Below are 24,535 nucleotides of genomic sequence, written 5' to 3' on the forward strand. Positions count from 1 at the left end.
AGGTGTTAGGTCAGTAAGTGCTCACTGATATTATTAGATAAGCTTCAGGGGGTAATTCAAACTGGGTTCTTGTTCTGCCACTACTTGCAAAGGCCAAAGCCAGGGTCTTGAAGTATTTCTTGACATCACGTACGTTTTTGAAAGGCTTCCGGCCCTTCCAACAGAGTGGGAGTGTCTGGTCTTCTGGGGCTTCCTTTAAAGACCTTCCACTTAATTCTTTCTTCAACTAGAGATACACATGACATTTATACTCATTGGTTAAACTAGCAAAATTTTCATGGAAAAGAAAATCACAATTATAGTTCTAAATAATTAGGTGATAAGAAATACATAAGAAAGAGTTGATATGACCAGAAGGACACAGCTATGGTAAGGAAGTAGCAGCATCTATTTCTGACTATCTAATTAATTATTATATTCCCAATTATTTAGAAAAACAATTAGACACGAGGTAACAATATTAAGTTTCAACAAGTAAAGATCAGTAGAAATTAGCAGCATAAAGTTTTGAAGATGTTCTGAAATTGGCCCAGAACTTACCAAAACCGTTAAAGTTTGATAAGCCTGAGAATTAAGGTATGTGTAAGAGCTCCCACTGTCAAAAACGACAATGAGATTTTTAATACCCGTAGCTTTCCCACCAAATTGTAGTTCCGCAATCCCTGGAGAGTAGTACTTACTGCCATAAGCAGCAAGCAGAGGATTTGCTATCAGAAAGCAATCAACTATAATGAAGTTTAACTATGAAAATAAACGAAGAGAAGGCTTAATTACGTAAACTCCTGTGACATAGATGTCCAAGTCACGTGTGAAGAATCATAGAGTCCGTCCCCAAAGAATAGAAATCCTCCACCTCTTCCACTTAAACAGTGTCCTACAACATTTCGCACCAAACCCTGACTCTGAAGCTGAGACACAATGCTGGATTTTCCCCTTCCAAGGCCAAGTATTCCATCTAAGGGATGATAAGATGCACCCGGAATTTGATCATACCCGCATCTGCAAAAGGAACCAAAGCACATAATGTATAAGGCTGTGTTGAGGAGCAAGTTCCAAAAGGCATGAGAGTAAATTTCTGGTGCCTTATGCATTGAAAGACAAAAAGGATAAATAAGGGGGAGGGATCGTAACATGCCCGGTTAGGAGTAAAGTGGGCTTCCCTATATAACAGATGTCCAATAGAAATCTTCAGAAATTAGAAGACCTAATGCTAATTTAAAGAGAAGTTTTTAATTGCCTCATACGTATCAACAGGAACTTTTCATGCCAAAGAAAAGAAATCTTAAAGGAAAGTTTTCCTAGTTAGAATTTCATCCATCAAATCTTTTCATTCCAACTTTTCCCCTTCTCCCACCGTCTCCCTGTCTCCTCCAAGTTCCTTGAACAAATAAAAGCTGCAGACATGATCAATGTACTTGTTTAAAATAATGACAATGTAGATGTTCATAGCAAGAAGTATGAAATGGCAAGGTGCCATGGCAGCTTGCAAGAATTATGTACTTCTGACAGGATGGAAATTGCTGATAATGAAGATAGCTTTGGCCTAGATACCAACCCAAGGGCTAGACGAGGACTGAGTCGGATTCCATTTGTATAGTTTAAAGAAAACACATCTCGCACAAGGACCCCAAGGGATGAACCGCCATCTGCATACTCAACCTCATAGTCACATTGTTCTGGGCTTTCACATTTGTAGTCACCAGGTGGGTGCAATGCTGCACAAAGTGGATCCTTGCAGGGCACTAGGTCATTGGTGGGTCGGTAAAGTGGATGAGGTGCCTGCAAAGAGGGTGATAAAAAACATTTAATATTAACCATTTACCTCTACCAACAAATATGAGCGTCTACAAAATGACATTCGCTAAATTGTGATCAGGAACTAGTAAGGATCTCACACAAGAAATTGGAGGTCATGGAAACCAGCAGATTTAATAAGAGAAAAAAAAAAACTGACAGAATTTCCATAACACAACATTGAAGCAGGAAACTGTATGTTGAGGATAAGCAAGCAGGCTAAAGTTTTTGAAGTATGTGGCATCTGCTGCAGATAATTGGATTGATTATTCAATTTAATAAATATTTGCTCATAATATGCAGGCTTTCTCATCATGAAACCATCAATCTCATCAAACCAACCAAATATTAATTAAGAAAGATACAAAGTCAGATAGACCACAAGCAACAAATAATTTGGCAGTATTATTATTTAACCAAAATGAAAGCGTATATACTATATATGCCGTACACTAAAAATTTCACCTCAGTACAATGGACGCAGGGAGCATCACATTGAAGCCATGTCAGGTCACTCCCAGTATCAAGATCAAGAAAATAGGGCTTGGGAGGCTGACCTATAGTGATTGTAACATTATAGTACCTACAATAGAGAACAAATGGTGAATTCCATGACTTCATCAACATGTACAGAGATCTTACAGTATTAATTTGTGATCGTACTATTACTTTCTAGGCAGTATTTCATATGAAATCCACTATACATAGAGAGCAGGTTTCACATGAACATTTATGAAAAGCAGAAGTACAAAATCTATGAAATGTCTTTCTGTATATGAGAATATCCATGGATAATTTACGAAAAACTTTCCAGAAGAGCCAATTTTGACAAAAAATGGAAGTTACCCATTCATATTCTATACATACCCAGTTGGATACACATTTCCATGAATTGGGAACAGAATGGACGACCCAACTCTATTCATCATCATGGAAGAGCCCTTGTCAGTCGATATCATTGCTTTCCTCCATTTCTGATCAGAAGCTGAACAGAAACTCAAAAACAGTAACAGCAGCAACACACTCATTCCTCCTTTCCCCATTTGTCTCTCTTTCACTTCCTTGTTTGATGACAAGTGATTGAACCCCAGGAGGAACTTTGAGACGGTATTTGTTCAGATAAAAATGTCCGAAAGAGACAAAATAAGGCTTTAACCTTATTCTGGTTTGGCCTTTCGTGGTTTATATGCCTTGATTGATCAGTCAAAAATTTGTTGATATTTAATGTTCAGAATCTTTGGATGGATGTTTTTCTTGCAGGATAAGAATTCATGGGAATTGCTTGGTTCTCCAAATTTCCCTTAAGGAAACAATCATAGTATTTCCGAGTGTTAAATATAGTTAAAAAATGAGGTTTCTTCTGTTGTTTGATTCCCTTCCTCTTAGATGGGAGAATTGCTGTGGTGGGCTTTCGAACAATTCTAAAGCTAAAGCATGAGCAAGTCCATCTGAGCAGGAAACGAGTACACAGTATGGAAAACCATAAACAAAGTCAATAATGTTTGAGGAATAAACGGAAAGGAACCTGGGAGAAATTAAAAGGAGTTTAGGTATAACTATAAAGTGTTGATAAAGCAAGCATATTCAGTTCAATTATCATAGTAATTTCTTGGAAGCTTCCTTTAAGAAGATGTTAGAAATCACGAAAGAAGGGGCTGTCTGTGATTCTGCCAAAATGGCACTTTCCTTTAATGTCAGCATTCAGCTTTACCTGAATTTTAGTTTTATCAGTTTTTTTTAATTATGTCAATAAAGTTTTATATTTTTATTTTTAATTAAATAAATTTTTATAATTAATAATTAATTAATTATAATTAATCAAAATATCATTTATCATTTTATTCATTTTATACTCACGTGACATTGTTATGATTTACATAATCATATTATACCATCATTATTATAACATATTATAAAATAAAAAATAATATTTTAATTATTAATGATTAATCAATCATTAATTATAATAATTTATTTAAATTTTCTTGAATAAGTCAAATTTTTTTTTAATATTATGTTTTTTGTTTTTTTATTTACTATTTTACTTCTCCAAAAATTATAAAAAAATAAAATCATATTTGCTGATAGGATTGATCAAAAGTAATCTTTTTTACTAAATTTTAAACAGTAAGTGGGATTTTAACTTAACATACATATTTTAAACTACAAGTTTAAGCTAGTTTGAAAGCTTAAACTACAAGAAGATGATGAGAAAAATTTTACTCTAATAGTTTGCAACCATACATGAAGAGAAACATATATAATATTATAGATGTGGAGGTAGGAAGAATTGTTCCCACTCCCATGGCTGGTGACAATTGGTAAGACTAATTAACTAAGCTGTGCTGTCAACATCTCTTATAATCCAACAACTTATGCTTACTATGATAGCTAAACTAGCTTTCTGCAAGAAGATAAAATATGCTTGTTTCATCCCTCTAGACTAGGGATGAACTTTATGCTTACTAAACCAGTTGAGAAAGTTTCAATCCATATCCATTAACAATTGATGCAGGAGTGTCAAAATTGATTGCACAGATCCACCTTCAGTCTGAGTCTTACACAACATTATGAAACATGTAAATTTTTGGAGAAACTAAAGCCCAAAGAATATATAATTTTGTGAAAATTTTACTCACCAAAAATCAAATATTTATAACAAAAGAATTGAGATTTTCCCCCCACCACCATTGTCAACACCCATCCCATAAGGAAATACCTAAAAGAAATATAAAAAAGCAAATTTATTACAATTAATAGCTGCCTAGCAGGCAAAAAAAAAAGAACAATTATACAGCAACAAACCTATAATCAAAAGCACAGCAACTGAACTATGTCAGTTTTCGCCATATAGATCCTTTAGAGGCCGATAAACACTTCACCCTTGGGAAAACAAATCCTGCCTTTGGGGGGTTTCCACCAACAAGAGAGTTCTCATAGATTTCTTTGCATTCATGCACAACCTGTTAGCCAAAGGAAACATAACACATTTTTAACAGAAGTATCCTCAAGCAACATCATTTAGAGCAAGAGAATGAGAATGATTTAACACTAGTAAAAGCTCATATAACAGGGGCCAAAGTTTGTCAATCTCCGGAGGTGAAAATAGCCAATGCTTTATCCTTCCAATGACAATAATAATTGCCTTGAGGGGAAAGAATGAGTTTCTCACTCTTGCAAGTTCAGCGGGAAGAAAATGGAAAGTAAAAAACAGTAGTAGAAGAATAAATATATATTTGGAAACTTTTCCATATTAGTTGAGAGGAAAGAAATGATTAAAAGAATCTTAAGAGGCATTGGCTCTCTGTATCCACCAAAACCTTCAGTCCAAAAGTTGGTGAAAATGGATAAGACAGCCAACTCTTGATCTCCCTGGTTCTACATATTTTAATTACTTCATCTTAATTCATTCCATTTCCTTCAACCTCACGTTCCCCTACCTTTGCTTACTCACTTTTTTTTTTCCCTTTCATTACGTAAACCAAATCCTAAAGTCTCAGATATGATTATCAAACAGATAAACGAAATTAAAGGGTGGCATTTACCTCCTTGGCATCTTTGCGCGGGATGCCTTCGCGCAGCGCAACAAGCTTCTCAACAACATCCGGCTGTAATTAGAAAATAGAAATATTTATTCAGAAACATTGACATATATGCAGATTTCTGCAAACATATATAACCTCTGAACAAATACTAGAAGCAGTGTAAGTGAATAGGACTTTTCTATACTCTTTCATGTAATGAGGGCAAGGACAGCCTAGATAGCATCTTATAATATTACTAATGTTTACCGGGCAGTCGGGTTGGTGCTCAAGAATATTTGTATAAATTAGCGTGAACGTGTCCAGACTCTCAGCCGAAGCAAGCTCTCTTAGATCACTCAGTATCCGAACTCTGTTTTCGACTTTCTGCAGAAGTTAGAAAAACAGAATGAAGAAAGAGCTAGCAGAAATTATTGGATAGAAACAACTGAATGATAAGGCAAGGCATAATGCAGAAGTATCTCAAGACATCACAAATGATGATTATTTTGAGAGAATGCCTTGATCAAGAAGCAACACTTACAGATACACTAATGTACTCCCTGAAAAAGTCCATAAGAACCTCCTCATCTAGCCTCATTCGTTCAATTGTTTCCTCCTTGATGTAATTTTTCTATAATCATGATCAAAAGAATATAAGTAACAGGAAGATGCATGCATGCCTATATCCACCAGAAAGAGAAAACAAAACGGAAAACGTTTCCTTTAACATAATAATAAAACCTGTGTCAAAAGATGATCAACATAAACAATTGCAGTTTCCTCCAAGCATGCTTCAACAAATCTTCTGAAAGATCGTTCTTCAATGTACCTTCGTTGTGGAGCATTAAATCAATAAGAAACAACAGTTTCACCATGACATAGATGAGTGAATGATGAATCAATATACAACAGAGCATAAAGTGTTGCATAAACCTATCTTATTCCAAAGAGGCCTCCAAAAAGGATTTTACCAAACCAGTCTCAAAGCCAATGAAAACTTCAGCTAAATAATAGAAAGCTTAGGATAGATACAGTAGAAAGCAACTTCAGGATGAGATACAGCATTTAGATTTGAGTGGCTCAACAGCCAGACCAGCAGGTCTAGATCCAGCTATTATTGTTCTAACGTTGAAATGTCGGGAATAATAATAAACTAAAATTGATAGATATGTGAGCTTTGCTGAAAAAGGAGCATACAGTAAATAAAATTAATCATGAATGTCATTAAATGTTGAATCTTCAGCATCTACTGCTCAATGCGAAGTTCTAAATGATGGGAGAAAAAAAGGGTTAAATTTCTAAATGCAAGTCCTACATAGATCCTATAAAATACAAACTTATTACTTTTATTTCTTATGAATGGAAATGAAAGCATGCTGTCACCCAAGTTTAAGGAAAGATAACTTACATCTTAACATCTGTAAAATAGTCACCAAATGTTGCAACTAGGTACTCAGTAACCTGCCCTTCACTCCACTCTGAAAAATAGAAAGGTAAAAGACCCAAATCAATCCTTTATACTGGAAAATTCCAGAGTTTTGAATAAGTAGCGTTTCTTTTGTTTCTTTCTTTTATTCCTCATTATGTTTGGAACATGATCAACTAATAGAAAAATAGTTTGAACACAACTTCTCTTAATCACTCCAACAGGTGCTCATCTAGCTAGTACTTTGAAAAAATAGTCATCGCATGCATAGTTTCTATTTACAAGTAAAAGGATGCCAAAAAGATTCTCTTTCAAGAAAGGGTGAAGAACAATCTGAAAGTCACATATACAACTGAAAATATAATCTCCTTAAATTTTAGGAACAGCCAATGCAATATGGTTGTGTTAGGGAGGTTGAATTTGGAGTTGGGTTTGTGTTTTAAAATTTTTAAGAATATCAAATCTTTTCACTTAAAATTCATGAATTTGAAATCCTTTTGTTTGGACGATTCTAGGATCTAATCAAAACTTTAACCAATCTTAGATTTGAGAAGGGAGACATTTTTGCTTGGGTTCATATGACAGATTCATAGCTCAAAAGATAATTTGAAATCCTAGATTTGGAACCCCTAAAACTACAAGTGGATTTCACACAAACAAAAATCCAGCTTTCAAAATCATTCTCAAACAATGTATTTAAATTTTAAAACCAAATCCACATCCCACCCTCCAAATTTTGGTTTCCAAAATGGACCATAATATCGTAAGCCTCTTGGCACACAATCCAGTCAGTACAGTTAAAAATTAAAATTTCATAAAATTTGAAGATGACACCTCTTTTGGGGCATAGTTTGTGCATGCTAAATTATAAAAGAGCATATGGCCTAGACTCTCATGTTTGGTATCTAGATTAGATGATTACCATTTATGTTAAATTAGTTAACTTGATACTTCTTTGTTAACTACCACTCTTGCAAAATAGTATAAGCAATATAATATAAGAGAAGCATAAACTTCTGAAAGAGGAAATTAGGCCAAGAGCAAATAGCAGTAATAGTGCAGATTAGTAGCAAATATTGCTCAATCCAATTTCAGAAAATCCAATACAAGAGTACTTTCCACATGAATTGATCATTTCTCTTCCTCATATAACAGACCTACAATTGTCCAGATCGGATATGTAATAGATTGGATGGGACCAATTTAGAGAGATTATCCTCAAAGTGTAAGAATAAAACTGAATAGTTCTATCAAAGTGTTATAATAAGTACTGTAAGAGGGAGGGTTGTTGACTGCTCCTGAAAAAAAAAAAAAAAGCAATCTTGCTGCAAACTTCTACATTAATTTATTCATTTGAGTTCTCCAAATTATTTCTCAAAAGTGGAGACCCATTAAGAATTTTTTCCGAAATAGGTAGAAAATTCTCCAATTTGAGGGGCACCTTTCAACACAAGTATGTGTAAAACTGGGAAGTCAACAAATGCCCCCAAAACATCTAAGTACCAGAGCAACAGACAGGACAAGATCAAAAAGTCAATTGAGAACACAACAACAAAGCATGAGGACTATGCCACTGGGGGAACACCAAATATCTGAGGAGAAATACATATAAAAATAGCATACTCCAGGGAGGAGACTAAAAACCTATGCTGCTCTGACTCCTTATTTACCGTAAGTACATATATGTATGCTATCCAACACTCACCAGAGTCCCAAGTAAACATAGCTAAAACTAGTCTAACCATCACTCTAGTGATTGCAGGAGAAGCATGATTACGGATCATTAAAGTTGCACCAAGCAAGAAATTTGAACCATACAAGAGAGGACTGAGGATTCCGACAGTGTATTTGAGATGCAATACCAATGGAATCAACTTTAATAAGGTGTACCACAAGAATCTGAAGTTACTCTACCTCTTTGATAAAGCTTTACAAGCAACTCTTGCACTCCAGGATCCTCAAAGATTACATTAACAGTTTGATGTACAGCTTCCTATTAACAATGCACAACCTGTATGTGATTCCTTTTGGATAAAGGAAATACTACAACAATAAAGTCACTAAAACAAATTGAGAAAAATATACAGGAAACATTCAGCATTGATGCAATTAACAAGGAAAAAAGGATTTAAATCGATGAAACACCATCCTGGATCAGCTAATTTGTTGCATCAGAAATAGTTATCTATAGTTCACGGCACAGTACAAAGAAGTTTAATATATTTACACAATAGTTCAGCAAGAACAAGTCCTCTATGGCCCAAGCAGTTTTGAGCATCCACCACATAAAAATTTCAGTTCTCTATGTATGAACAGACATATGGAACTAATGAATTAACTGGCCAGGTGCTTACAATAAGCACCAAGACCAAGGTTAAACAATATTAAGCAACTAAATGCCCCAGGAAATTAGCTGTATATAAACCACAATTTTCAAACTATCAATAAGTATGAAGCACACAACACATCAAGCCCAAAATACCTCAACAACTACAACAAATTTATCAGTACTAAATTAGACTGAAAATCCAAAAGAAAGGGAAGAGAAAAGGTAGGTTAGAGGGGGTAAAACCATCAAAATTTCAGCATACCTTTGCAACCTCCAGGAAACCTTTGCACGTGTCTTCAAAATTTACCTGTAGAATTGGAAAGGATATAGGATTTCAAAACTTCAAAAGAGCAAAAAGAAGGATGGAAACATTTTCATAGATCATGTGCACGCCTCTCTTCTCTCTCTCTCTCTCTCTATCTATCTATCGATCTATATATATATATATATATATATATATATATATATATATATATATATGCTGCAATAAATTATTTACTATAATTTTTATAAAGATCATATTCAATGAGATCATAATGACAATGTAAAAGAAATACGTCTTCACATCATTTTATAAAAAGTAAGGAATTTCATCAAACACATGTTCATAGAGTAATGAATCAATTATCCTAGTTGATTTGGTGTTTTACATTGCATATATGCAGATATTGCTCCTGTTTGTCTTATGTAGTTTATTTAAATCCAATTACAAGTGCATACCAATTATTATTATTATTATTCTTACATGGTATAATGCAAATCCACTAACTAACTTATGTGTGTTACTATTACTTTTTTATGACAAAAACTTTCATCAGACGTGCAATCTGGATAAACCTTTCCAATTGATCAATTGAGGATTTCTCCTCATTAATTTGATTTAATTGAGAGAAGTTGCAAAGAGATTCTGTTAGCCCCATTAAGGTGGCCACGCGTCAGCTAATGTGGCAAAAATAACACACATGACAGCTGAAATGTTAGATATCAATAATGATATCCATATCAAGACCCCTAAATTGCTCGTATTGATATCCATGTGTATAAAATATTGATATTGATTGAGTAAAAATGACAGAAATTTATAGTATATGTCGGAAATTTTAAATTAAACTTCAGTATATATTCATTCATGTATTATGCATATTTTAGTGTCATATTAAAATACTACACAGGGTATAGGTAAATTTTTGCATGGTTCAAAATATAAATAATTGAAAGTAACAAATTAATTATTAAATCCTAGACATGCAATGAAATTGAGAAATATCTAAATTGTTAATTTGCAATAACACCAAATATTACAAAAATTAATGTGATTAATACTAGCCAATACCACATTGAGTTCCTTGGGAGGTTCAAATTTACCATCATTGTTAATCTTGAAGGTTCAAATCCTAACATAATTTTTCACTTTAAGCTTAAGCCCCAATCATTGCTTAAAACATGTCCTAAAGATTTTTATTCAAATTCCAACATATATTACTTGAAATGTGTTTATTTTTTCAACTTTTGTGTGTGTGTGTGTGTTTCTGTGTTTCCCCCAGATGCACATGTAAGGCTTCAAACAATAATGTTATGCTAAAAAGTAAAACTTTTAAAGAAAAAAAACCAAAGTTAAAACATAAAATGCTGGTTCAATTCGCTGAACTCTGACCTGTCTCGCTAACTGGTTTTATTGACTATCTAGTTTTTGAAATACTGATTCTATCTTTTAGTTAATTTGAGTTGTGTTGGTTATTGACAACTGATTGACAATGGGTTTACGTTTTTTGGTCCTATTTTTTGGGTTAATTTGAGTTGTTTTCTTGTGATTGTTGGCAGTGTGAACAGCTCTTGTAAATTTGAGAGGGCCTGCATCAGTTTGAAAACCTGTATTGAAAGAGAAAAGGAGGAGCAAAGAAAAACGAAGGAAACTATGGCCTCTTTAATTTTGGAAAATTTTTCCATTTTCCATTTCAACTTTTACTCTAACTATGTTCGATAAAATAAGGTAAAAACTACATTTGCAATATTGGCAAACAATGGTTTAATTTAGACAAATAGTTGAAAAACAACTTAAATAGTTGTCCTGTTTTCTGAAAATTAGAAAACAGTTTCCAAGTTAGTAATTTACCTTATCACATATAGAGTGAAACTGGAACTAGCAATCATTTCCAAAACTAGAACAGGTCCATAGTTTTTTCTCTCATTTGGAATGTTGGCAGCCACTTAAGAAAGCTAACAGAATTATTAGTATATTTCTTCAAGTAAACCAAATGAAATATGATGATATTTAGTGTGCATAACTATATATTCATATATATATAAGATTATGTTACATTTAGCCTCTATAGTTTACAAAATGTTCAATGTGGTATTTGAATTTTTATTTTATCTATCAATATGCCCCAACATCAAACTTTGTCAAGATAATCTAATGACGTGTCACAAGCCAATCAAAATGTGTCATGCGGCCAATAAATGTCACATCACTCTTTGATTCATGACACATGGCATAACTTCATTTGTTAAAAAATTTTAATTTTTTTTAAAATTTTAATTTTTTTTAAAATAAAAACAATTAAAGAATAAAAATTTTAAAATTATTTTACGACACATGGCAACCATATGTGCACAAGCGGTAGCCACTCGTGCAAGATGAAATGGTCCCATTGGGTGATATGGCATTTTCTAGCCAGATGATACATTTTGATTGGTCATAATCCACATCAACATGTTCCATTAATGGTGTTATGCATTGGGTTAAATTGATACATGAAATTAAAGTTTTGATATCACATTGAACATTTTTTTCAGTACAGGTAATAATTAGACACTTCTCTAAACTTTAGAGACTAAATGCTACATATCCCTATATACATTAAAGATTGTAAGGTGGGCACCAAATTTAGTTGACTTAATGGTAAGTGATTGAGGGTTAATATTAATGATGTTAAAGGTTCAAACCTTGTCACAGAAATTGAAGCTGTTTTCAAGTAACTTTGAAAATATGCCCAATTCTAGAAGAAATAGGCCAAACCCAAAGGATCCAGTGGGTTTTTACTTTTAAGGGGGTGTTAAGTGGCTTTTGCATGAAAGTGGGTTTTAAGAGCATGGAATCAAATATTAATAATATATATTTTGCCACAACATATGGATATATCTAACACTACGAATATAAAAATCCACTTTTTTATAAATGTGACAAATGTCTATGGATATGTTTAACATATTTATTGAATATTTGTAAATTCCAATAATAATTATCATGGGTTTGCAATATGTCAAGGATATATACAAAAATATCATAGATGTTTTCATAACTATTCATGGAAATTGTATGATTTAAAAGAAATTGTTTTAATATCATTTTTTTAAGAAAAAAATCATGTATTGATATAATTGAAATTCTTGTAGCCAATATATATTTATATCTGACTCAAATTCTCTAAAGAAGTAACAATAACAAAGAACAATAAATCATTTAAAATTAAAAATTGAGAAAAATATCCTCTTTCTATTTCAAATTGTATGTGCACCTTACTATTTTAAAATATTTCAAAATATTGTCTACATTCCCAAAATGGAAAAAACTTTTTCATTATCACCCTTTATTGAAATCTTAACTTTAGATGGGCCCTTCTAATTTTTACAACTTTTAAAGGCAATACTTGTCTACTAAAAAACAAAATACCTCATTCTTAAAACTTTGTGCCATTTGAAAAGTGGGCATTCAGTTTGAAACAGTGGGAATATATATATCTTTTTTAGAATATATGCAAACTACTAAACTATGATTTTCGAGTTCTTTATTTGTAAAATTTAAAAAATTAAGCACGGAGAAGCCGGAAAACAAATTTTGACTGTTAGCTGGATACTTGTATGAAGGATATAAATTTATTATTTTTCATGCTTTAAATGAGAAACTTGAGTTCAATAGGTTGTCACTTTATATGCAAACTAAAAATTTTCTTACCAAAGAAAGGTTTCTCAATCATACATTCTCATCCAAACAAGAAAGAAAAGTGAATGTTACGAGTTCATGAACTTTGTCATATTTAATAGCAATTCATAATTTTAAATTTGCATACTTTGAATGAGAAATTTCTTTTCCAATAGGTTGTCACTAAAGATACTCTTCATCAAAAAAAAAATCAGAAGTATTTTCTCTTTTCCACAATAACAAAAGAAAAAATTTGGAAAAACAATTACCAATACACTAATACATTTACTATAAATTTGAGCAAAGATGAGAGGGACGTTGAAACAGGGGAAATTGAAAATTCTTTCAAGTAAATAAAGAAGAAGAGAAAAAGATATGAGCAAAACTTAGTTGTAGAGATGGAAATATTTCATCCAGACGCTAAAAGTACAAGTAACTTTCGAAGAAAGCAGCAATTAGGTATGACTTGAGAAAATTTGACTGTCTCTATTCAGCATTGCAATTCTTATCAAAATGATCGCAAGAAATAAACGAAAAAGGAGAAACTAGATTGATATGGCAAACCTGGTCACCATAATTTTGAGGAAGAGCCTCTATGATGCTGTTACTCAGCTCCATTGCAAGGTCATAGCAGCGCAAATTGTTGTTAATCTGGGAAGGGTTAGATTACAAGGCAATGGTAAATAAGTTTTGCAAGCAGTAACCACCAAATGACACGGCCACAAGCTAAATGCCCAGAAGATTTACAAACCATTGCACATAGAGGTTCCAGACCAATATCAGAAGCAGGTTCTTCAAGTCTCTTCCTTTCAGCTGCTTGAAAATCGATCATTACCTGAAAAGGCATATTTTGCAAGTCCAATTTAATAACAGACTATGACCTCCAGAGCTAAATCACTAGGAAATCTAAAATAAAAATGTGGCAAGGAAATATGAGAAGGATGAAGATAGATTGAGTGATGCGAACACCAAAAGGAAAACAATTCAATCAATATCAAACCGTTTCAAGTAAACCTTGTAAATGCATGCAAAGAGGAAAAATGGTATGCTCCCATCTAGACTCAATAGAAGCCTGCAAGGAGGCCACAAAACAGTAAAAAGAAAAGAGGTTGAAGGATGTACAGATTTGGACAGTACACAGAACAAATAAGATTAGAAACATATTTCAATAATGTTGAAAGAGAGTTAAATCTGTACTAGCATAGAGATACAACCATGGAAAAAGAATAAACACAACAATGTTGATTTTACATTATTTAAGTTTCAAATTATTCTGAGAAATGTTCCAAAACCTTTTGTTATATCTCATGAGTCCCAACATAAATTCCCAAGTTATGAAGCATAGCATTATCTTTGTCAGATTCCACTAACTTGCCTGAATTATTGCCAAAGCAATCCTATAAAGCATGACATCGGTACTATTATCCCTAACAATTTGCACTTGCTCTCCAAGGATCCTGAATAAATCAACCGCAGCAGGAGTATATAGCTTTCCCTCTTCTGTCTTCTTTGGTGGTTGGACCTTATCAGCCTCCAAGATGTTCAAATACCATTTCTAGACACAGAAGAGTGCAAGCAATAGTAAAATGAGAAACAGAAAAGATCTAAGCCATTCTAAAAATACCAAATGTTGTATATCTTTACCCTTGTTGTAGCTTTCATTCTCTCGACATACGAATTCATAAGAGGATCCATGGCACCACTCTCAGAACAGACTTGAGCAAGAGTCTCATCAACACCAAGCCCAATCAAATTTTCTTGGTATTCAACTACCCAACCGGTTACCTAAGTGCAAGCATTAACACCCATAAACTATTAAAATTACACAAGTAGAGTAAAAACAAGATATAGAAACAAAATACTGATGCAACGCGTTTAATAAAATGTTGTGCCCTAACACAAAATCATAATACCAGAAAGAAAAGAAATTCAAAGACAGCAAAACCAAAGTGGTGGATTAACTCCTAGGTCAATTAATAATCTCTCAGACGAAACACTTGAAGATATCTTCTGTTCATGTTGCTCCTAAAGTTAATTGCCTGTCTTATACTCAACTACACAGTTACCCTAGTCATACTTGTTGCTCAATACTATTTGCTCTTAGAAAACTTAGCCCAGTAGCTAACTCTTGGACAGGAGATACAGATTTATATGTTAAATTGTACATGCTTTCGAATTCAATTTCATTTTTACTATAAATATTCTTTTCACCATGCTCCAGGGTTATGATCATCAGCTATCATGCAGTGATAAAAACATGCACAGGTCAAGTTCAATGAACAAAAATGCAAAGTAATTTGAGATGTCATCTTTGAAACCGTGAAAGATCCTGAAAATACCTTTAGAATCTCTATGTTTGTTAGTTCATTGGCTCTGTCACTTAGCAATCTAAGCATTTGAATAAACCTCTCTGTATACAGATTCACCATGAGCTGGAATATTTCATATCTGCCAGAAGGGATGACCACATCAGACAGGAATAGAACACTTCATGGAAGATTATCATTAAACAAAACATGCTTTCCAAGCTCAAAGCACAGTGCCATATGGTCCCACACACCAAAATCAGGGCACATACAAGCACAAATGTTAAAATTATAACAGCCACAGGAACAAACTCTCTGGACCACGTTCTGAAAGAGCGGGAATTATGTCGCTGGCTATTAGTTAATAAGGAATGGAACCAGATGAAGGCAATTATAGCAATCTGAAAGAAATTTCACCAACTAGAAAGTTGGGGGAGAGCAGTCCGATTAAGAAGCCCATTCAATGAGCATAAAAATGCATACTTAACCATAAACTGTAATGATTAAAATATATTCACCTCATGAACAGATAATTACTGCAGAAAATTTATTTGAATTGAATTAACATACCTACACAATCCTTATAGCAAGAAGATGTAACTTAAGCATGAGAAGTTGGCAAGAATAGATTGTGAATAATAACAATAATAAACACAAGTTTATTAAAAATGCAAAGAGTAAAGCATAAGTTTTCTCAGCTTGAAAAGAGATGCAGAAACAGAAGGAATGTAAACTATTCAAACAGAAGTGGAAGTTATCAAAGGTTCTCTGTTGGTAAAAATTTTATTGGTGATAACATAGATGATGAAACTAGGACTTTGTAGTACAGCATGTGACTAGCAAGCTTGGAATAATTCTCTTTTGTTTTTTTTAGAAAGTAAGCTTGGCATATTTCAAATACACCTACATGCATGTGCATATGATTATGAAGTAATACCAGGTATATATGCATGTGGACTACATGCTAATTGATAGGCATACAAGCACATATGCACACAAATGCAGTTCTGCACCTATGATGAATTAGCTCTTCAGCTGGTTTTAACCGAAAGTCTATATATCAAACATGAGATAATTGCAATACAGGCGCAAAATATATGCTTTAAAATTTCAACATTCCTTATCACCTAGGAGTCTGTGAGGCCCAAATGGTGTGAACTTAAAACAACTCAAAATCAACACTAATTCAAAATGGTAAAAAATTAATTTATGCAAGCGGCAAGTATCCCTCTAGCTAAAACAAAGTACAAAAAGATAGAACTACCAGGATCAATATCAAGCTCCACATATCAACAAATAGAATGTTTAACATGGCACTTTGACATGCTTATACATTGTTCATTATATCTCTTTGAGGTAAAACTTGTTATGTTCAACTGAGTTAAATGTAATGTAAAGCTAGATGTCTTTTATGGTAAATCCACTCAATTACTAGTATTTACATGCTTATTGTATGTAAAAAACTCATCTTTTTTAGTATGCTTCTTTGACAATTATAACCTAAAGTTTCGTTGAAATAATCTGTATAATACATAGTCACAAAATTAAGATGAGTTGTCCAACCTCATCCCATATATATACTACTAGAAAAGTGAGTCCAGAGGACGGGGCACTTTCAGCTATGTTGGGAATTTCACCTGGTTTATTTTTTATCTTTTTCTGTGAGCTGTGGACTTGTTAAAGAAAAGAGACAAAATATTGTTACCAGCACTGATAATAGAAAAACCAGCCTAGGAAGTAAATTTGACAGAGAGCTTCAACCCTCCAATTATACATTCGCCAGTCACTAATCAATTATTGAGGATTAAAACTTGCATAACCCCATATGTTCTGTGTTAAAGCCCTCCTGATATACCAGAGCTCATTGAAAGGGTCAAGTTTTTAAACATGATAAAGACAACACAGCAGGCCATAGTTTATCATCTAATCTAAAAATTTTAAAATAAAATCCTTGTGCATAGCAAGGGAAACTTGATGACAGTAAAGCAAAGTCAAGGTGAAAGATCTAATTATCTCATAAAGAGCATAATGCAATGGCAAAAAGTAAAGGTGACGCCGGGGTGTTATGAATTGCTAACTTCACGAAGTGTGAATTTATGACAAACAAAGTTATCTTCTTGGGATATGTTGCTTCAAGCCAAGGGATTGAAGTGGACCAAAGCAAAGTTGATGCTATTGTCAATTGGCCAGTTCACCTATAATTCCTAAATAACAATAACCTAATAATATACTCCTGTATCAAAAGGATACCAAAGAAAAATCTTGTCAGAATGTAAAACTTCGAATCTAGAGTTAGATGGATACATAACCTAAGCGCTTGGCATCAATTCAAATGAACTCAGAAAAGGAAGCAGGTCAGTAGCAGGGCAAACCTTGGAGGAAAACACGGAGCTACATAATCATAAATATCTCCAAGCTCTTCTCCAATCTAATTGTCAAAATGAAAATCAAATGAATCAAGTATGAAGCAAATGTTATTGCATCAATAAAGAAATGGTCAGAACTCAGAAAATGCAGCTATAGGCATTACAAGGGAAAAATAATACCGATCAGACTTACGATCCCATGCACAAAACAAATAAATAAATAAAGTGCATTAAATGGAATGAATTCCTATCATGATAGGCTACAGAAGTTAAACTAGAAAGAGCACCAAGAGATGGAGAGCGTAGCATAAGCTTTTCAAAAAGAGTATTGCTACATCCACCACAAACATATTAATACCACATTAGCCCTTGAAAGAGAAATTTAACTTCAACTTAAATGACACAAGGGGAGGCCACTAGATAAATGTGTTTTTATAGTTTCAAAATAGCAATTCAGCTAAAAACTGTGTGTATGTTATGTAAACATAGAATTTACATTAAATAAATAAACCTGCAAGTTTCTTAACAAAAATCATGGTAAGCTCACATTTGACAACTGTAAAAGTGCCCCATATATGATACACTTTGAATGCTTTTATCGTTCTGAAGGAAGTAATGATTCCCCATTGCAACTGTTTAAATCAGTATATCATCTCAATTTTTTTGCATTAGATGGAATGATTAAAATTCTACAATTTATGTGTTACATTATGTGCACTGCAACTAGGTAATACAAAACTTTGTCATTATGTCAGAACTTCCACATCATGCTGCTAAGAATTATCCTTGAACCATCTCAAAGCACAGTTTTAAATTCCATGCCAAACCGTTCAAATGATCAACTTTATCTTCTTTTACCCTTTAACAATGTTTTAACTTTATCACTGAGTTGAAGTGCTTAAATAATTTCTGTGCAGAACAGCAAACTGCATGAAACAGTTAAGGAGCCTATACATTAAATTACCATAAATGTGCAAATTTGAAGTCACTTGAGTGAATCGGACGCAAAAGTTAAATAAATATATAGAGATCGGTTTAGCATACCGTTCGAGCTTCCTCCAAAGCTGCTTTTAAGTCCTCGAAGACAAGCTGGTGCAACAAACGCTATCAGTATCATATGAAACTAAAAAAGTTTTCAAAATATATTCCCCATTCTAATGTGCCCGGCAAATTATTAGAAAAGTACCTCTGTCAGAAGCTTGTTGAACCGCCCTTCAACCGTTTTCCTTATTTGCTCATAGCATTTATCCTTATAGCCTTTCCCCTGAACCTTCAACTTCGGCTGTGTTAAACTTTTAGAAGATGCTGATGACGTGGTAGATTTTCTGCAATGTCATAGAGGGTAAACTTAATGTATAGTTATCCATTGTTTACAAAAAATGCATTAAGGATAGTTGGCAAACTAAACATCACACCAGTTACATACTTGCCAGTTCTGCGAGGGTTTGCAATAGATGCCATTGCACCACCTCCCTCAGCCTCAGCTGCCTCCTCAGCAAGTTGTTGATCAAGAATTTCTTGCATTTCAACAACTCTAAAAGAGAAGTCAAAGAAACTTATTATGGAGAAGAGGTCAAAATTTTAACATAGCTACTCTTTATCATATCAACCCAACCACAAAAAAACCAAGTACTATTACTAGGCATTTTAAAGAAAAAGTACAAGCAGAAACCATATACTTCATTATAAAAATGCAAAACTTTTCAAACTTATCCTAGGACCTTGTAGATACATGGGCTGCAAAATAGAAATGATTCCAAAAGCTTGTCAACAGCATACCTCAAAGCACGAACCAAGGTTTGTGGACTGCAAAATAGGTAAACATGTAAAAGTGAGACTAGAAACAACAATAAAACAAAAGAGTAGTAACCTCTTTTAAGGTTAAATATGCCTAAAAAAGTCAAAGCATCTCTAAAAACAAATAGCACGAGTGACATTAATTTGAAGCAATTAATCCAGATGGAGAAATATATTTCTATTCTGAGTTCCAACGCAAAGAATAGTAATAAAATACGATGCATGAAAAACAAATAAAGAAATTAATCATTTTATCCTTTTCAAATAAGTAGTGATACAAGTAATACAACTCCATCCAAAGTCACAAGGCTCCTTCCCTCATGCCTGTTTTTCTTAAGCTGTAAGTTAACCAATTATCATACCCCAAACCACCAATGACCAAATATAATGTAACAAACAGTCTTAGTAGATTACCAATGCAATGTAAGAAGAAACAATAAAATGCCCCCGAAAAAAATTTAATGGCAGGTCTGGTAATTTTGGAAGTCCAATGTTGCTTTTCTAAAGCCAAAGCTTGATATAAAAAGAAGAGGCATCATTTGCTGGACACCTTTCACCTGCTAACAGCTTATTTAGCAGAGGAATGGAACTTAAGAAACATTTTTAGAGGGACAGAATTCCTTCTTCCAAAACCAATTATAACCTTCAACACCACTTTCCCCATTATTCATATCGCTTGAGTCTTAACTGCTAGTTGATGAGCCTTACACCTTAGACCTGGGATCCTACCACTTTTTTCTTCAGTTCCCTCACTTTTTCCAATCATTCTTTTCTTTCATACAAAATTAAGAACTGCCAAATATTACGACTTTCATTCTTCCAATCAATTAACTTAAAATGCTCTGTTCAACAGCTAATAATCAAATAAAAAACTAAGCATCTCTAACAATTATTTGACACAAAAGGTACCATTGTGTGGTGTCATCAGCTAAATTTGAAGTTTGCTGCGATCTCTTATTGAAGTTTAGCCTCTCAATCTTTTGTTCAGTGATTTTATGTTTGATGCTTAACAAGGTATCAGACCCCGTATTATTTTATTACGTTATTAATCTTTTTGTAACTACGAATGCATTGTACATACAGTAGACCCATTTGTTTCATTTGTAAAGACTGAGTCTACACATGAAATGTAAGTTGTTAAATACTGTTATCCCACAGATTTAGTTTGGGGCTTGTTCGGGCCATATTTTAAATTGACATCTCTTCACTTATTGTGAATTGATTTTAGGTTGAATGCTTAACAAGTAGGCTAAGCACAAATTAACAATGAAGCTTTTCAATCAAATTTAAATACTCAAAACTTATTCCAAAATAAATCTTTATTATGCAGGATACTTATAGCAAGACTTTTAAGGGATTTTTTTATGGTTTAGTGAAACACTTAGACTAGGAAAACAGTTGCCAGATGTAGAGAATTTAAACAAAAGCTCAAAATAGAAAGCAAAATAAGGAATACAAAAAGGGAGGGGTAGGTAGGAAAGGAGTGCAAGAATTATTAAAAATAATGCAAAGATGGGGGATCTCAGCAACCATGTCCGCTAGACAAGCTTTATAACTAGAGTTCTCAACATATTTTTCCTTTCCCGAGGATAAGCTCTCCATTGAATATTTATCATCCCTAAGCAGAAGATTACACGTCTTTTCAGGCATTTTCGTTCATAATCCTACCTGCTCACTCTGGAACTTTTCCCAACTTCCTTTAAAAATTATGTTCAACTTTATATATGCAATCATTAGAAAGAATATTATCATAACCTGCCAGATACCATAATAGAAAAAGCATAAAGTGCTACTGTCATGATAATATGCTGTTAAAACAGAGACAAGAATCAACAAAATTGCTAATCTAAAGCAATTTAAAAATGTAACGTTGAAGATAATGCACACAGTTTGGCAGGTAGACAGGAAACCAATATTAAGGGATCTTAATGAAGTGTGATGGCAAAAAATTAGGATTTAGGGACAATATTCAAATAAATTTAGACAAACCAGTTTCAAAATTTCCTTAGATTCATATGAGCATACCTTTCTTTAGAAAGTTTGTAGAAATTAGCAATATGACCCCATAACGTTTTCTCAAATGTCTCCCAGGTTCGATCAACATCTTCAAAATATTCTCTGGACACACATCCCATGTTAAAAAAACCAATAGAAATTAGTCAAAAAATCTTAAAATATAAAACGAAGCAGAAGAAACATCACAAAGGTGAGACTAAAATTACAAACATTTGTTATAGTTTATCACAGAAGACTTCATATGATTACATTGTTTAGGTCCAGTATTGCAGCAAGCATGATTGTGTTACATAATTCAAGCCCATTAAGAGCAAATATCAGGTGAACAGCTGCACTAGTTGTACAGGAGAACATTAGATACTCTTGTTTAAAACCAAAAACAAATGGAACCATTTCCGATGCACTGCACCATATATCAAAGCTGGCTGGTGTGACATTACAACTGCCACTGCAGCAATATATTTGTTGCTTGAAACAAATTTTACCATGTCCTCTCCCTTTAGAATTTCTTTAAACCATAATCAGCCTAACATCTAAAACGATAAGGCATATAATAGCAGGAACTAATTTCTAATATTGAGATTAATATTTCCACTTCAATTTTCCAACAATCACATTGGCATTGCTATAAAAACTATATATTTAACGCAACAAAATGGAAGGCGATGCATACCTTAACCTGCCAACCTCTTCTTTATGAGATGCCACAGCTGCTAATGCAAACCTCCGCTTCCCATCAAGGGCAGTTAACCTCTGAGAAATAAAGGATGAAAAGAGAAAATACAGAGCATTAACACAAGACGTCTCAAACGTTAAAACAAACTGATTCTACAACCGACTGCGATTATAAACAAAAAAGTTCCACCTCATATGTATTGACAATTTCTTTATCATCGCTCAAAGAATCTCGGGCCTCAGAAGCTTCAACTGAAATGGACATCATACCCTCAACATCCTACAAAAGATCAAGACATAAACAAGACTGCCACAACTCAAGAAACAGTATTCAATACATTGAAAGGCACAAAAGCCACATAACCACAGATTTGCACTTGGCAAGAAGTACGTTTCACTATAAAACCTGACAATAAACCTCATAAATAACTAACACCTTCCATCCAACAATATTACCATCCTTCTTTCCAACAGTAAGTCCAAGACTTGCAAGCATTCTAGTTGCAGCTCCAACATTTAGAATGGCTGCAGCCCCAATAAGACAGCCCTTAAATGGTAAGAAAAAATTTTGGGCATGCAACAGAAAGGATGTAAGCATTTAAAACATGTGTGCTCAAAGCATAATTATTTATTAATGCATGTATTTAGTTAAAACCATCAAGAGCAGCTACACTGATCATGGTTTTCAATTAATAAGAAGACGGATAACTCACCTTGAGCGTCGTATTTAAGTTGTTCCTGGCATTGCTAAGAAGCTTTATCTGGTCATGGTTCTCAATTAAGTTTTGGCATTCTTGACATAACCTGATAGACAAGGTGATCCAATTATTAAAAGGATTTCAAAAGAAAAATCAAGAGAAAAAACGATGATGGCATCTCAATGTAATATCAGCAAACATACTTCTCAATAGATATGAAGTTCCCACGCAGCTGGTGTATTGTTTTCTGAGATAACGCAAGCGACTCAAGCCCAGCTTGGGCCTGCTCAACCTGCAGTCCATAGTATTTTTTGAAGAAAAAACCATTAAAATAAAAGTCTAGGGCTTCCTTAGCTCCATATATTCAATCAAGTACTCTTTGATTGTTGGTTTTGCTACTTGTTTCTTGCTTCCAGAAGCAAAAGGCTAAAAACACATTTTGATACAAAAGCAAATAGAGATAAATTAAAAATGTAGCTTTCTATATAGAACAAGTACATTATAATTAGGGTTGCATTTTAGTTATTTGCTCATTTGAGTCAATCAAACAAAACCCAAACACTGAAAAACAAGTAGCTAAAGCAAAAACCAAACAAAACCCATAATCAATAAAAAAATTAAAATGTTGTGGTAGGTACCTGCTCCGCAACCATTGTACTGAGTTGAGCATCATTTGCCTAATAATAGAAAAACAAAAACAAAATTGCCCACTTTGAATCTCCACACAAGTTAAAGCCTCAATCATCGACATGAAAAGAAAAAAGAAGAAAGGAGAGGGGGTGGTCACCTGTTGACGGGTAATATAATCGGCTTTGATTGTAGAAATGGATTGTAAGAGCTCAGGAAGAGGAAGCAGCTTCGCCACCTCACGCACCGCAGCCTCCTTGGCTTCCACGCCCAGATCCTCCACCATCATTTTTACCTGATTCAGAGGTTTTCCCTTTAAAAGAAATTCAATTTGAGGAACTAAAGCGAATTTGGAATATGGAAATTCTTTTCCGTGGAATTCGAATTTTCAGAGTTTTGTTGGAGAGAGATCTAAGCGCAGACAAACGGGTTTTGCTTTTCGTCTGTCCAAATTCTTTGATTGGCCCAGACCCAGACCCAGACCCAGACCCGATCTCCTCCAATTGGGTATTGAATAACACGGTTTTGACTGGCCCGACGATTGCAAGTAGTCTGCAATCCGACAACAAGTATGGATTAATTTAATATTTATTTTTTAATACATCAATTTTATTATTATCCTTTTAATTTTTTTAAAATAGTAAAAAATTTGATGATAAAAATATTTTATGAGAAAATAAAAATATTTTTTAATTTTTAATTTTTTGAAACAAATTATAAAAAAGCTTCATCAAGGGTTTACTGTTATTTATAGTATAGAATATATATTAATATAATTATATGGAAGAAAATATATACTATATAATATATTTCAATAAACATGTAAGTATATTACTTTTCTTTTCAAAAATAAAAAATAAAATAAAATAATTAGATTTCTTTTAAAAAATTAAAACATATTAAATCAATTTTAATATTTGCTTTATAAGTATTTGATATTAATCTTATACTTTATTCTTTATTATCATAAAATTAATAGTTGATTGAAATGTTTTTTATTTAAAAATGCATATAAGATTTTATCAATTATATAATAATTAAATATTTTTAATATA

The 24,535-nt window shown here is 33.3% G+C and overlaps 2 protein-coding genes across 3 annotated transcripts; both read right to left on the minus strand.

Annotated features, from left to right (window-relative positions):
- Positions 1-10: 10 nt before the first annotated feature.
- On the minus strand, positions 11-3,169 carry LOC110429132 (Eukaryotic aspartyl protease family protein). The gene is made up of 6 exons (XM_021445024.2): positions 2,662-3,169; positions 2,260-2,377; positions 1,556-1,779; positions 775-999; positions 541-679; positions 11-226 (listed from the first exon to the last, which is right to left on the minus strand). The coding sequence occupies exons 1-6, from the start codon at positions 2,835-2,837 to the stop codon at positions 11-13; spliced, it is 1,098 nt and encodes a 365-aa protein (XP_021300699.1). The 5' UTR covers positions 2,838-3,169.
- Positions 3,170-4,403: 1,234 nt separating this feature from the next.
- Positions 4,404-23,939, minus strand: SEC6. 2 transcript variants are annotated; one of them, XM_021419711.2, is made up of 26 exons: positions 23,641-23,939; positions 23,492-23,530; positions 23,057-23,145; positions 22,869-22,959; positions 22,346-22,435; positions 22,154-22,233; positions 21,490-21,582; positions 19,447-19,473; positions 19,094-19,201; positions 18,854-18,992; positions 18,712-18,756; positions 17,674-17,729; positions 15,335-15,443; positions 14,640-14,780; positions 14,371-14,550; positions 13,747-13,830; positions 13,560-13,646; positions 9,336-9,380; positions 8,659-8,737; positions 6,727-6,796; positions 6,060-6,147; positions 5,860-5,949; positions 5,586-5,702; positions 5,340-5,402; positions 4,600-4,757; positions 4,404-4,513 (listed from the first exon to the last, which is right to left on the minus strand). In XM_021419711.2, exons 1-25 carry the CDS (start codon positions 23,767-23,769, stop codon positions 4,626-4,628), a joined length of 2,271 nt encoding a protein of 756 aa, XP_021275386.1. In that variant the 5' UTR covers positions 23,770-23,939; the 3' UTR covers positions 4,404-4,513; positions 4,600-4,625. The 2 variants fall into 2 exon arrangements, with proteins under 2 accessions (XP_021275386.1, XP_021275385.1); XM_021419710.2 differs by having other exon boundaries at positions 4,404-4,757.
- Between the last annotated feature and the right edge of the window lie 596 nt (positions 23,940-24,535).

The sequence above is a fragment of the Theobroma umbraticum genome, unplaced genomic scaffold, assembly GCF_002168275.2.
Source record: "Theobroma umbraticum cultivar Fairchild unplaced genomic scaffold, ASM216827v3 scaffold_44.0, whole genome shotgun sequence".
NCBI classification, from domain to species: domain Eukaryota; kingdom Viridiplantae; phylum Streptophyta; class Magnoliopsida; order Malvales; family Malvaceae; genus Theobroma; species Theobroma umbraticum.

Bases quoted from the DNA above. Each gene is read 5' to 3' on its own strand.
- LOC110429132 (XM_021445024.2), bottom strand. From the start codon at position 2,837: ATGGGGAAAGGAGGAATGAGTGTGTTGCTGCTGTTACTGTTTTTGAGT. The intron at 2,378-2,661 runs GTATGTATAGAA...TCTCTATTGTAG, and splicing joins GGAAATGTGTATCCAACTGG to GTACTATAATGTTACAATCA. The intron at 1,000-1,555 runs GTTGGTATCTAG...TTCCTTTTGCAG, and splicing joins AGTCCTCGTCTAGCCCTTGG to ATGCGGGTATGATCAAATTC.
- SEC6 (XM_021419711.2), bottom strand. From the start codon at position 23,769: ATGATGGTGGAGGATCTGGGCGTGGAAGCCAAGGAGGCTGCGGTGCGT. The intron at 19,202-19,446 runs GTATGCTGTTGA...CTTCTCTTTTAG, and splicing joins ACCTTGGTTCGTGCTTTGAG to AGTTGTTGAAATGCAAGAAA. The intron at 13,647-13,746 runs GTTTGTAAATCT...AACCCTTCCCAG, and splicing joins TGGAACCTCTATGTGCAATG to ATTAACAACAATTTGCGCTG.